This window comes from Tachysurus fulvidraco, chromosome 12 (genome assembly GCF_022655615.1).
Source record: "Tachysurus fulvidraco isolate hzauxx_2018 chromosome 12, HZAU_PFXX_2.0, whole genome shotgun sequence".
Lineage (NCBI taxonomy): Eukaryota > Metazoa > Chordata > Actinopteri > Siluriformes > Bagridae > Tachysurus > Tachysurus fulvidraco.
Window position 1 is genome coordinate 13,770,308 of NC_062529.1, and position 15,352 is coordinate 13,785,659.

The window sequence follows — 15,352 nt, forward strand, 5'->3', positions numbered from 1 at the left end:
AACGCGCACGTACAATCCCGCGGAAGAGAGCACAAGTCACCGTGCACATTTTGCACCACAGTCAAGAGCACAAGTAAAATATCATACTCCTTTATAAATACAAAGAAAACTCTTAGACATGTTCATGGTCACAATTCTTTGCTCCCGCCATATGATTTGGAGGCTGTATATGGCCAAAAAAACATAATAAAATTAGAAAATGCATATGAAAATGTGAAAACATGATTATAACTAATATAGTATGTATTTTAAACTAACTTCTAATAAATGGTGTTACTCCAGTCAGTTTATATCACATCTCAATATATTTTAGCATATACATTTTGTAGTTAACCTGATTTTAACCTAAAACTTATAATACTGTTGTGATGTTTCTGTGTTTCTATAAAATCTTATTTTATACACCATGTCCTAAGCACATTTTTCCAAGCCTGAAAAACAACAGAGAACACTGAATGACATCCAATTATTATTATTATTATTATTATTATTATTATTACTACGGAGGTAGAAAGGTAGAACATATTGATGTTTTTAGAGACACAAGCTGGGTAAAATTAATGCTCTTAAAATGAACTAACACAAATAAATTCCAGTTCAAAAGTCTGAGGTATTTGAAGCCCAAAACAAGGTCTTGTGAATAATTGAAATTGTATTATATTACACTTTGGCTTTTGAACAAATGTTTCCATCATTAAAAATGCAGCACTGACTCGACTGAAGAACTTGGTAGTTACCTGGGGCTTAATAGAGCAAAGAGCGAAGACACTACAATTATAGAAGAAACCTATCCTCATGTGTTCTTTGAATATTTGATTGGTCTAGCTTTAGAATGATTTATATCTAAGCTTTGTCAAAAAAAACCAAAAACCTTCTGTTTTATAAACTTTTAAGGTTTCTTCAGATGTGTTTAAGATGTTAGATCTTATACCTAGATCTTTTACCTAGAAGTCTATGGTGTTTTACTATATTAACTAAATATGTTTTTAGAAAGCTTAGTACAGTATGTATTTGGAACATATTTTGTATTTTGATCCTTTAGTGACCATGTGTTTTTCAAAAATGAACAGCAGAACCTGAACTGAAATTCTCCTTAAATGTAAGTTTATTATAAAGCCATTAAATGTAATCCCTCCAGTTTAAGTCCAGACAAAGAAAACAGAAAAAATAATGCTAGAAGTTTTAATAGGTTTGAAGTTCCTTTCCATACATATCATGGATAACATCATATGTGTCATTAATAAATCCCAAGACTATGGCTGGATAAAGGGTGCTTTCACACCTGCCTTGTTTAGTTCGGTTGAATCGTACCAGAGTTCGATTGCTCGTTTGGTGCGGTTCGTTTGGGCAGGTGGGAATGCAGCAATCGAACTCTGGTGCGCACCAAAAGCGGAGTAAACAACGAACTCTGGAACGGTTCGTTTGTGGTGAGAACACGGTCCGAGATCGAATAGATCTAACTGCAAAAGTATTGCGCATTTTGGACTAAACCAGCTGCCGTACTGGGTCGTTGGCAATATTTTCGGAAGATGAGCATGTCACAGTTTCGCAAAAGTAATGCTCGCCGCCTCCTGAAGTGTCTTGCGATGCGTCTTCGCCGTTTGCAGTGCATTAAAATTATATTTTAAAGCCGTATCCACGCTTCATTCTGAAAATTAAAACTTTGCATAGAATGCTGTATACAAGCGATGTAGTAGATTACAACCACGAACATAATTGCAGCGCGCAGTCGTCTCTCTATGGTGTACTGTATGCTGTATTTTCCTCTTTTTGTTTACTTCCGGAGTTTCGTTGACATTTCCCGCACGTTTATTCTGACCAATCGAGAAGCAGTTTAGGAAATACATGTGGCCAATGAGTGATGTGGATGTTATCACATGACTGCATTTTGGTTCGTTTCAACTGGTGCGGAACAGAATGATCAGTGTGGTGTGAAAAGGAACCAAAACTGCTGAAAATATACAATGTATCATTTATTTGCTTTTGGTCCGGACCAAATGAACCGAACTATAGGTGTGAAAGCACCCAAAGATAGCTTGTGTCTGGTCATTGTTAAATGTATACACCTATATAAAAAAGATCCTATAAAATTTCCCATGACTTCTAAATGGCACCTGATATCAGTAAAGATTTACACACACTGGCTAATCATACTCTGGCCTCAAATTGAAGTTATCTAAAAAAAAGATGTAATCATTTTTATAATTCTAAAGAATTACTTATATTATCAGTTCAGAAATCAAATATATAATGTCTGACTGACTCTTTGGTGTTATCTAGACCATTAAAATGTGCAACATTTCCAAATGATTAACAGAAACAGTGTCAGTAGGAAAGTTTAGCAAAGAACTAAACGGTTCCTTATGTAATTACAGAATTACAGTAATACAAGAGTGTTTTTAACCAAATACAAACACAGACAGTCATATAAAAATGCCCAGAGACTCTTGGGATTTATAGCTAGCTACATGGGCATCATAATATTCAAAATTCCCTCTCAGGGGAGGGTCTCTACATTTACAGATGTAAGAATGACATCATCAAGGATAGTGAGATAGTTAATCTGTTTGAGCTCAAAAACTCGATGTTTATACTCAAGCAGGTGTGCCTTGTTCACAGCCACTTTATAATCATTTGGAGTACACAAGATCTTCACCTAGGAAAAATTAACAAGATACAGTTTATCCCAATTTACTGAAAAGTTTACATAAAATGTCAGGGAAAGAAATCTAATAAAAAAAATAATAAAATAGGCACAAAAAGGCATTTGCTGTACAGTATGTGAGCTAGACTAAACCAAAGTAAATCAGCATATTCAAATATTATACAAACCTCAAATGGCTGTCCTCGAATGAAAGGGAATGAGGGAGCGGTTCTTTCTTCTGCCCCCCACACGTTGTTTACCATGCTGTTTCTAACAACCACTTTAATCCCATTTTCATCAAAGCGAGGGTTAAAGTGTAAGGCAATATCTTCATTTCTGAGCAGATTTATTGAAAACCTGAGAATAGGGAACAAAGAATAGCAATTTACCATATCAAATCATCAAAGTACATATTGTCTTCTATAGGTACTACTTACTCACTAAATCAAGTTTTTCCTTACTTTTTGGCATCAGGCTTGGGGTTCCCCTGGACAGTAATTAGCATCTTGTCATATACTCCAAGAGGCAAAGGCATTTTGTATGGGACAGTCTAGTAAAGAGATATACATTTAGAAAGTATGTGTTTTACTATATTATATCTTAGATATGCCATATTTGTGATATTTTAGACACACTTAAGAAAACTGTAAATAGTAACACAAATACAAACTACCATCATTATTTACTAAAATCTCACCAATGCCACAGTTTGTGGGGCTTGTCCAGGCCATCCGGGGTTAAAGGGTTGGCTAGGTTGTGCAGGCCATGCTGGTTGGTTTGGCTGATTAGGCCAGGCCGGCATACCTGGCTGTTGCCCAGGCCAAGTTTGGAATGGTTGCCCACTTGGCTGCCCAGGCCAAGCAGGGTTTTGAGGCTGTCCAGGCCATGCTGGCCCTCCAGCCTGCAGATTGCTTTGATCGCTTGGTGCAGCTGCACTCTCAAGAGCATCTGATAGCTGAGAAATGAAATATATATATATGAAATTATCTTAAAAAAGAAGATTAAACATTTCGGAAATGTTTGGGAGCTTTGGTTTTCAAGTACCTTCAGCTGTATTGGAGTTCATTCTGTATGTTGACTCTCTCATCAATTTAAAACTTGTTAACTTTATAAGATTACTTATTATACTGGCCTATTACAGACAATTAAAAATGACATTAAGCTAAGCTGTGTGAGAAGTTGTGTAGTGGATGGTAAAGAACTGCAGGTGCTCAGTAGAAGATTTAATTGTGACGTAATTCTACTCTCTCAGTATTATGGAAAGCAGGAAAAAGATAAAAGCAAAAAAGTGAGGTGAACTTGTAGAGTCAGTTATGCTCATAGTGTACACATGGGTCTCAGGCATGGTCTTTGTCCCAGTCTTTTGTTAATTTGTGGTCCATAATGAATAGTGATAAGGTGCACTTACTTCCATGATATCTAAACAAAAAACAATAAAACAGAAAGGTTAGTTTTTTGAATTACTATCGACATAAATGATGGCTTTAGCATTTAGTTTGATATTTGAATATCAGGCAAATGCACAGAGCACTTCAATGGTGTTGGGTTGATATGCATTTCAAGGAATACACTATACTCGGCGTTTTACTTTTTCCCACCATACGGCTTGAAATTTAGGGCCAGTTAATTAACATGTCAATATAAAAGGTATAAGAAGCAGGAAAAAACTATCATTACATGTTCCCTAAGATATAGATACTGCTATTGGATTAGAAACCACAGTGCAGAAACCACAGTGATGACTCACATGAGAATATATCCCCACCACACCCAGTGTCAGGAGAGACAAAGTAAAAGAATACTGGAATATTATCTAATCTCACTAATATATATAGTGAAATCCAATATAGTAAACTAGCATGTGCTTGTCTCAGCTATCACACAGAAGGATTAAACATTTCCTTGCTGCAGTCTGTAACATGAACAAATCATATAAAATATAAAGAGCAATGTTGAGCAGCACTATGAGTCAAAAACCTTTCGAACATGATGGTGTATTTCGAAAATATCCATATATATTTGAAAAGCTGCATCTTAATTAATTTCAACAACTAATCTATTAACAGTAAAGAGTCAGATTAGAATGGAAGATAGCATGAAATATAAATAGTTACCTGATGTTGTGAGCTAGTTGGAGATCAGATCCACAAAGCTTGAGGAACTTTGGGTGGGGTTTTTACAGACCTTCACAGGTCCTTTTAGTCCCTCCCCTTTCTGTTACTGATCCATAGTGTCAGGACTCTTCCCGGATTTTGGCCATGTGTCTTTTTTTTATGTTTGGTGTTCACGTGTCTGCTCCGCCCTTGTCTTTTTCTCCCTGCCTCTGCACACCTGTCCCTTATGTGTCTTGATTATTATTAGTATTTAGTTAAGCCACGTTGCCTTGTGCAGCGCGGAATCCTATTGTCTTCGTCCTGTTTTATGGTTTTTTTAGTTAATAAATCCTGTTTTTGTTTAGCTGTCCTGTGTTTGGGTCCGTTTTTATCCCGCGTACTCTGACACATAGGCACACATGACCTGCCCAACTCTAACACTGTACCACAGCACCAACACAAAACAGTCAAACCTATCCAAGGGCGTCGATTTGGGTAGGGACGGTAGGGACATGTCCCTACCAATATCCAGGGAACACTCAATTATCCCTAGCAATAATTCGACCAAGCCTATATATATTTATACATAACCACTGATGTCCGTCTGTGTCTTGTGCTTTTTTACTTATTTCATTTAACATTTATCCAGGAATCATTAAATAAGATGAAAATATTTTACAACGGCGTTCTGTAAAAAATAGCTCAACTAGTGGAACACAAACGGTTAACAGATCTACCACCTGCAATGAATCCCGCCTCTGTAACTCACCTCTCTAAAAGGATTGGCCTTTGCCTTTTTTGAGTCCTGCCTCTCTAACCCACGTCGCTGTTTGATTGGATTTGTCTTTCTCGCTAATGTGTTGAGGTCGGCTGCAGCTATATTCCGTTGTATGAAGCAATATGCAATGTGATTATGCAGGCTATGTGTATGTGAGTAAGAAAGTATTCTTATAACAACAGTTTTATGCACAAAATACGGGGTATGTTGTCCCCACCGATGTCAAATAAATTATGTCCCCACCAATGTCAAAATCAAACTTTCGCCATTGAACCTATCTGTGAGTTTTGCAACATTTTTATCTGTGACATTGGATTGTCCATATTGATTATACGCATTAATAAACATTTTATATTTTTCCCAGTGAGATACCAAAAATGTACCACAACCTAGGCCAGAGTTTTCAGCTTCCTAGTTCTTATGCAAGAGCGATTATTACCCAGAAACATAATGAGTGCAGTTCTAAATGACTAACACAGTCAAAGAACCTTCAGGTAGATATAAAATTGTACAAGATAAACTACCAGACTCTGAACTTTCTTAATTGATATTTACAACAAACTATCCAACCTGCCCAATCTCAGTGCCATAGGGGTTGAATTATGATCCATTTAAAACTACTTGGACGGATCACTGCTTAGTATGGAACAGATAATATACCATAAATCATGAATATGAAGAGGATCAAATACTGCTGAAAGATCACAGTATTCTTGGCAATGGAAAACCATTAGCTTTATTCAAGAATGTACTTATTCTTATATAATTATAAATGCAGCCGATTTCACCAGCAACACCACACAATAAAAGGCTAACAAGTAGTAAATCAAAAGGTTTTAAGACAGATCTGAATCATGAGGAAGGTGAATGAATGATGGACTGGGGTATATTTCCACCTCATACGCAATGTTACTTGGTCTTGTTGATAAACCTTTCAAAAGATGGAACGCTTTACTGTTTTTTACTTAAGAAATATTACATGACTGTATGACCTAATGTTATACTAATTTTCCATGTCTAGTTGTCACTGTCCTACTTGAAATATAATTAGCTTGCCTTTGAGCTAGCAAATTTAGAAAGATAACACTGAGCATCAGAGCATGAAATGATTATGTATTAAATAAAACTAAGGTCAAAGCTGTATGTAATGTATGTCATGAAGTACATACATTTGTAGATTCAGAACTTTTGTATTATTTATGTATATAATATATTAATGTTTTTCACGGAAATTACAACTAAGTCTGTTAATTTGTTTTGATGAGTCATTTGACCTCTACCTGCATATTCCTCAGCCACAGCCCACAGGGTGTGTTTATTTGTTTGCGTTTGTGTTGCTAGAAAATATTGTTTTTCGGATTATGAATTTATTCCTATTGCTTCCTGTATCTCAACACAGTAAATATGTTCTTTATAATACAAAACCAGGTAATAGTAGAAAGCCTTATATGACCTAGAGGTGTTTTTGGTTGGATGCATGTTGGTACATGGCTAGAATTTTTTAAATGGTTGTTCCTGCCTTCCAAGCTGCATACAGACAAGCACAACAAACATCAGCTATTATCTTACTAACATATAAAGACATTTAAAGATCTAGCAATTTAATTAGAAACAGAATACACACAAACACATATTAATCTTATAAAACAAACTGAGCTCGATATTAAGATATTTCATCATTTGTTACATTTATAATTATTGCATAAATTCTACTTTTAAATTTACTTTTTTCGGATAGTATGTAGTATTTATATTCTTTGTTTCTAGGATGTTGTACTGGATGTGAAAACCTAACCTTTCTAAATGATATTTCACATTTGTCCCTTAATAAAGCGGTTATAACAGGTAAGTCAAAATACTTTTGAATATACTGAGAAAATCACCTGGTATGAATGTGTTAAATATTTTACAAATTACAAGTAACATTGATATTTTCTATTTAAGTGGGCACCAGAGCTGGAAGCATAAACCTGCTGTAATGAGGAGTCATAAGGCTGAGGATCAATCAGACAGGCGGGGTGAAAGCCGGCAAACACAATATCAGAGAGCAGGCAGACGGTCGGGGCAAGCAGCAAACAATCAGAGAAACCAGTACACAGAAACAGGATCGAAACCAGGCTAGGAATACACAGAAACGCTCAGAATGATTGCCGAAACAAATCGAGACTTCGCACCGGCGTAGAGTTCAAGTTCAGTTTTTGTAGGAAGTGGCTGATGAGGAACTGGTGGCGGTGCAATCAACGGCCGCGAAGGATTCTGGGGGGTGTAGTTCGGAAGAGCTTTAATATTCTGGAGACGCTTCTCTTACGGATCGAGTAGCGACAGTGTTCAGGAGGTGCGTGTGCCGCGCTGACCGTGACACCTGCGTTACGCTGTATAAAGAAAATTTTCCTTTTTTTTTATTTTTTATTTTTACTGCATACAAGAAAGCTTAAGTGAACTGCATATGTCTCAATACTCGTAAAGTCTACACATTATCAAAACTTTAATAATTGATGGCCATTAATACCTTAAATAGTTTCAACCAGAAGTTCTCCAATATAGAAATGCATTTCCATCCCCAATGAACCAAGTAAACATCAGTCCAAATAAACATTAATTCTTTCTTTCTATTGTGAGCACTTGTAAACAAATGTAAATATTTTAACGCAGATAAGTATGTAAAAAATACACTTTGTGTTTTTGGCAAATATTTACATGAATTCATTTATTATAGAACTTATAGCAATGAACTGATCCTAATAATTTACAGTTTTGTTATATCACACAGAATGATTAAACATTCCCTTATGCAGTCTTAAGCTATTCACTGAAATACAAAAAAATCACATAAAATCCAAACAACAATGTTAAGCAGCACTATGAATCAAAACCTCTCAAAATTCCAACATTTCACACACAAGTTGTCCTCAAAGAGAAACCATCAAAAGCCAGCACAAAGTTTCATGTGTATATAATGCTAAATCAAGATTTCTTTTAGTGCCTATGTCTTTCAACTTCACATGACTAGTGTTAAGGCCACTTATTTGCAAAGGAAATGAGTAGCAAAGGAAACTCCGACAGACATGGTAGCTTATTTCTAAAATATCCATAGATATTTGAAAAGCTGCATCTTAGTTATAGTTTTGTGAGCACTTAAAAATGATTATATTTTAACCCAGGAAAGTATAAGATACACTTTGCTTTTTTGCCAAATATTTACATGAAATAATTTTTTTACAGAACTTAAAGCAATTAATTAATTTTAATAATTTACAGTGTTATATATAAAATAAAACAAATCATCATTAATACTCATTACACAAAACAATGTAACTTTTAAGGGAAGTCTATGGTGTTTTATGTTTCTATGGTGTTAAGTAAATATGTTTTTAGAAAGCCTAATATGTTTTTGGAACATCTTCTGTATTCTGAAACTTTAGTGACCATGTGTTTTTCAAAAATTAATAGTAGTAAATGTGTGTGTCAGTTGATGTCTCTCCAGACCCCCTGCTATACATGAGCATAGGATATAGAACACAGAGAGGTGGTTGTAACATCAATGCCCTGTTCCAGCCACCAGAGGGAACCTTCTCCCGAGAATTGAGCCACTACCGTGGTTGCTTGGGCATTTAAGCAGCATGCACACTTCTCCAGTCGCAAACTAATTTTTGTTTCCTCATAACTCATACCAAGCCGTTTGTTTTTGTTAGCTTATTGTATATGACGTCTTGTTTGTATTTTCTCTACTTTGATTCGCGCTTTGTGTATATTGGATTTGTTTGCCTTGTCTCTGCCATTGATACTGTTTTTTGACCTTTTTGCCTGACTCCTGTTTCGTGTATTAGATTACTGCTTTGGATTTGTCTGCTCTGCTTCATTATAAGCGCTGCTTATAAATCTGAATGCTAAAACATCCGGGCTTTCATTACAGAATACTTCGCCATCTACGGATCCAGAAGATGTTTCTCAATTGCAAGCTCTCATTGCTCGACAAGTGGAAATGCTATTAGTGTGCCAAGAGCAAATCACTGCTTTACAGGCTACTAATGGCCAACTTCAACAAAATCAGCAGCCTTACCCACTAACCCTATCAACCTGACTCTTCCCTGGCTACAATCACACAACCCTGTGTTTTCTTGGAGGGATAAAGTATTGATCCATTGTTCCCCTCATTGTCATGACCACTGCCAATGACTCCTTTTAACCGGCCGTGTTTAATCACATCCGTGAAAAGTCCCAAAGGACATGGATCTGGGACTGCTCCATAGACTTACTGCCTTATACAATTCCACCCAAATGTTGGGTATACCCATTGTCCGATCCCAAGATCAAAGTCATGGAAGAGTACATTGACGAAGATTTGGCTGTGGGTTACATCCACCCTTCCACTTCTCCAGCTGCAGCAGGTTTTTTCTTCATCGAAATGAAGGATGGTGGACTCATACTTTGCATAGATTACAGAGGCCTTAACTCACTCATGGAGCGCTACCCCTCCCCTTTTCCACTGGTGCCTGCCACCCTCAATCTCAAACTCCGGAGGCACGAGTATTTACTAAGCTAGACCTAAGGAGTGCATACAACCTCATCAGAATTAAAGAAGTCTTCAACTTGACCCCAATGCTCTATTTATTGTGGAAGTTGATGCTCCCAATTGTGGGATTGGAGAAGTCCTTTAGGAAACTCACTAATGCCAATGGCATGGTAATAAGGGAAGTTACATCCATGTGCTTCCTACTCTAGGAAACTCACTAACATAGAGGCAATCTATGATATCGGTAGCGGTAGCTACTATCGATAAAGGAAGCCCTCAGGTGTCACTGGCTCCTGTTCCAGGTCATAACTGATCATAAAAACTTAAAATATTTGAAGAATGTTAAGAGATACCCGCCAAGCCTGCTAGGCATTTTTATTTTTTTATTTTTTACAAGATCGACAAAGAACGGTAAAACTTACACCTTCTCTTGCCACCATGACCATGATCCTCCCCGGATGATATTGTGTCGGATCGAGGAGCCCAATTCACATACCAGGTTTGGACAACCTTTTGCAGCCAATTGGACATTAACATAAGTCTCACCTCCAGTTATCATCCCCAATCCAACAGACAAGTAGAATGCTTGAACCAAGAAATCAGTTGATACCTCCAGATGTATTGCAGTAATACCCCACATCAATGGAGCGAGTTTCTGCCCTGGGCCGAATATTCCCAGAACTCCCTCACCCACTCCTCTAAGGGCCTAATCCCCTTTCAATGTGTGCTGGGTTACCAACCCTCTTTGTTCCCCTGGTCCAGTACGCCATCCGATGTCCCAGACATAGATGACTGGATTCACTGGAGTCAGGCCATCTGGAAAAATGCCCATGTTCATCTCCAGAGAGCTACAAGGTGACAACGCTTCCAGGCAAATCACAGAAAACTGAAACGTCCCTGCCGGAAATTGAGCCACTGCTTCATCGGGCCATTCATCACCAACAGACAGTTTACCTCAGTTACTTGCAGGCTCCAATTACCAGCCAATTATCGCAAACCCCCCCCCCCCACCTTTCCCCATCTCCCTCCACAAACCTGCCCACTTGACTAATAACCAAGCAATCTCCAGCCCTGAGTCACTGCCGCCACTAAAGATTGATGGGACCTAGAGATGTTTGTAGAGAGGGGGGCACTGTAACATCTATGCCTTCTTCCAGCCACCAGAGGAAACCTTCTCCAGAGTATTGAGCCACTTCCTGGTTGCTTGGGCATTTAAGCAGCATGCACACTTCTCCAGTCACAAAGTATTGTTTCCTTGTGACTCATACTAAGCTGTTTGTTTTTACTAGCTTATTGTTTATTACCTCTTGTTTGTATTTTCTCAACTTCGATTCTTGTGTATATTGGTTTTGTTTGCTTTCTCTCTGACATTGATACTGTTTTTTGACCTTTTTGCCTGACTCCTATTTTCCTGCTTTGGATTACTGTTTTGGATTTGTCTGCTCTGCCTAATTGATGCATAAAGCTCTGCTTATGGATGTGAATGCCATCGCCTCTGAGCTTCCATTACAGTGGTGCATGACCAAAAAAAGAATGGAAACTGTCACAGGGAACAAAATGGAGAGATGTGAATTTATAGAAAGGTAATTTACTGAACTTCCTGAACTGAAATTCTCCTCAATGTAAGTTTACTATAACTCCATTAAATGTAATCCTTCCAGTTTAAGTTCAGACAAAGAAAACAGAAAAAAAAACTCATAGAATTTTTAATCATATGTGTCATTAATAAATCCCAAGACTAGGCTGGATAAAGATAGCTTGTGTCTGGCTTGTTAAACCTAGAAATCCCCTGTAATTTGAAATAACTGCTACATGGCACCTGATATCAGTAAACAGTAACTAAAGTCTTCCCTGGCTAACACACACTGGCTAATCATACAATGGCCTCAAATCGAAAGGATGATATTCTGAATTCAGTAAACACAGTTCTACTATAGTATAGTCATTCTATAATTCTACAGAATTACTTATATTATCAGTTCAGAAATCAAATATATAATGTCTGACTGACTCTTTGGTGTTATCTAGACCATTAAAATGTGCAATATTTCCAGGGATGATTAACAGAAACAGTGTCAGTGGAAAAGTCTGGCAAAGAACTAAATGGTTCTTCATGCAATCACAGAATTAAAGTCATACAAATGTTTTATACAAACACAGACAGTCATATAAAAATGCCCAAAGACTCAAGATTTATAGTTAAGAAAAAAGAAACCTACAATTCCTACTTGGGCATCATAATATTCAAAATTCCCTCTCAGGGGAGGGTCTCTACATTCACAGATGTAAGAATGACATCATCATGGATAGTAAGAGCGTTAATCTCGTTGAGCTCAAAAACTCGATGTTTGTACTCAAACAGGTTTTCATTGTTCACCGCCACTTTATATTCATCTGGAGTACACAAGATCTTCACCTAGGAAAAATTAACAAGATACAGTTTATCCCAATTTACTGAAAAGTTTACATATAATGTCAGGGAAACAATCTAAAATCTAAAAAGGCACAAAAAAAGGCATTTACATTATGTGAGTTAAACAAAACCAAAGTAAATCAGCATATTCAAATATTATACAAACCTCAAATGGCTGTCCATGAATGAAAGGGAATGAGGGAGCGGTTCTTTCCTCTGCACCCCACTCACTGTTTATCATGCTGTTTCTAACAAGCACATTAATCCCATCTTCCTCAAAGCGAGGGTTAAAGTGAAAGGCAATATCTTCATTTCTGAGCAGATTGATTGAAAACCTGAGAATAGGAAAAATAAAATAGAAATTTACCATATCAAATAATCAAAGTACATATTGTCTTCTATAGGTACTACTTTTTTAGAGCTCCAAAACGACATATGAATAGATCAGAGACCCATTCACTAGATCAAGTTTGTTGTTACTTTTTGGCATCAGGCTGGGGCTCCGCATGGATGGTAATTAACATCTTGTCATACACTCCATTAGGCAAAGGCATGTTGTATGGAACAGTCTAGTAAAGAGATATACATTAAGAAAATGTGTTTTACTATTTTATGCTCTTGCATATGTAATCTGAGGATATTTTAGACACACTGTAAAGAAAACTGTAAATAGTAACACAAATACAAACTACCATCAATATTTACTAAAATGCAGCAGATCGCTTGTTGCAGCATCACTATTGAAATAGAGACTACTGAGATAGAGAAATGAAATATATATATATGAAATTATCTATCTTAAAAGAGAAGATGAATAAACATTTCAGAAATGTTTGAAGGCTTTGGTTTTCAAGTACCTTCAGCTGTATTGGAGTTCTTTCAGTATTATTGACTCTCACATCAATTTAAAACTTTATATAAGATTACTTACTATATTAGCATATTACATACGAATAAAAATGACATTAAACTCTGCTATGTGAGAAAAGTTGTTAAATGGTACAGTGGATGATAAAGAGCTACAGTTGCTTGGTAGTGACATGTAATTAAGTCAAATGACATGTGACATGTAATTCTACACCCTCAATACTACGGAAAGCAGAAAAAAGACAAAACCAGAAAAGTGAGGTGAACTTGTAGAGTCAGTTATGCTTATGGTGTACACATGGGTCTCAGGCATGGTCTTTGTCCCAGTTTTTTGTTAATTTGTGGTCCATAATGAATAGTGAATAAGGTGCACTTACTTCCATGATATCTAAACAAAAAACAATAAAACAAAAAGGTTAGTTTTGGAATTACTATACTCATAAATGATGGCTTTAGCATTTAGTTTGATATTTGAATATCAGGCAAATGCACAGAGCACTTTAAGGGTGTGTTGAGTTGATATGCATTTTGAAGAATACACTATACTCTGCGTTTTACTTTTTCCCACCATATGGCCTGAAATTTAGGGCCAGTTAATTAACATTTCAATAAAAATCTTTTTAAAAAAAAAAAGGAAGTAGGAGAAAGCAAGAAGCAGGAAAAAAATTTGCATAACAGGTTTAGTCTCACATGAGAATTTATCCCCGTCACACCCTGTATCAGGGGAGACAAAGTGAAAGAATACAGGAATGTTATCTAATCTTTAAAAATATAAAGTAAACAATTTATAGTGAAATCCATATGATAATGTTAAATTAGTGTATAATCTCTTTAAAGTATGTAAAAAATAACTTTCAATGCCTGAGATACAACTGAGAAATTTGAAATATATAAAAAGTATTATCATTTTTTAACCCACTTAAGTTAGCATGTACTTGTCTAAGCTATCACACAGAAGGATTAAACATTTCCTTGCTGCAGTCTTTATCGATGCACTGTAACATGAACAAATCATATAACATATAAAGTGCAATGTTGAGCAGCACTACAGGTCAAAAACCTTCCAAAATTCCACATTTTACACACACAAGTTGTCCTAAAAAAAACCATCAAAAGACATCACACAGTTTTACATAAATATAATGTTAAATTGAGATTTCTGTCAGTGCCTAGGTCTTTCAACATTACATGACTAGTGATATGGTCTCCCATTTGCCAAGAAAATGAGTAGCACAGGAAACTCAAATTCAAATTCAATTTCACATTTATTTGTATAGCGCTGTTTACAATTGACATGGCCTCAAAGCAGCTTTACAGAACATAAACATAGAACAAAAGCTTATTATAAAGAATAATATAAAGATTAATATTAGATATATTTAAATGTGTATGTATTTATCCCCAGTGAGCAAGTCTGAGGTGACTCAGGCAGCAGTGGCAAGGAAAAACTCCCTTGAATTGTAAAGGAAGAAACCATGAGAGGAACCGGACTCAAAGGGGAACCTCATCCTCATATGGGTGACTATTAATGTGACCCTATATGTGTGATTATAAATATACAGCCTGACAAACTCAGACTGACATGATGGCGTATTTCTAAAATATCTGTTTATAATTGAATAGCTGCATCTTATTTCATTTCAACATCTAATCTATTGAGTCACATTTAGAATGGAACATAGCATTACCTGATGTTGTGAGCTAGTTGGAGATCAGGTCCGCAGGTAGAAAAGCAAGAGGAACCTTAGGTGGGATTCTTTTTATAGACTTTTATAGGTCATTTTAGTCCCTCCCCTTATTGTTACTGATCCATGATTGCATGTGACCTGCCCAACTCTAACACTGTACCACAAGCACCAATAGAAAACAGTCATTCACCTGCAACAGCACACCTATCTGTGAGTTTTGCAACATTTTTGGCAGTGGCTTTGGATTTTCCTTATTGATTGTTCACATTAATACACATTTTATATTTTTTCCCAGTAAGATTATGCACAAGGACCCAGAAACATTAGGGCAGTGGTGGCTCAACTGGTTAAGGCTC

The 15,352-nt window shown here is 36.5% G+C and overlaps 1 protein-coding gene across 1 annotated transcript; it reads right to left on the bottom strand.

Moving 5' to 3' along the window:
* Positions 1-1,960: 1,960 nt before the first annotated feature.
* lgals3b (lectin, galactoside binding soluble 3b) lies at positions 1,961-15,094 on the bottom strand. The gene is made up of 10 exons (XM_047821627.1): positions 14,997-15,094; positions 13,686-13,696; positions 12,922-13,010; positions 12,608-12,776; positions 12,291-12,444; positions 4,053-4,063; positions 3,342-3,599; positions 3,106-3,194; positions 2,833-3,001; positions 1,961-2,656 (listed from the first exon to the last, which is right to left on the bottom strand). The coding sequence occupies exons 2-10, from the start codon at positions 13,689-13,691 to the stop codon at positions 2,498-2,500; spliced, it is 1,104 nt and encodes a 367-aa protein (XP_047677583.1). The 5' UTR covers positions 13,692-13,696; positions 14,997-15,094; the 3' UTR covers positions 1,961-2,497.
* Between the last annotated feature and the right edge of the window lie 258 nt (positions 15,095-15,352).

What these genes read in the sequence shown, in the direction of transcription:
- lgals3b (XM_047821627.1), bottom strand. An exon ending in CCCCAGCCTGATGCCAAAAA is followed by an intron (nt 12,777 to 12,921) that starts GTAACAACAAAC and finishes TCCTATTCTCAG; the next exon opens with GTTTTCAATCAATCTGCTCA. An exon ending in TTCGAGGACAGCCATTTGAG is followed by an intron (nt 2,657 to 2,832) that starts GTTTGTATAATA and finishes AATTTTTCCTAG; the next exon opens with GTGAAGATCTTGTGTACTCC.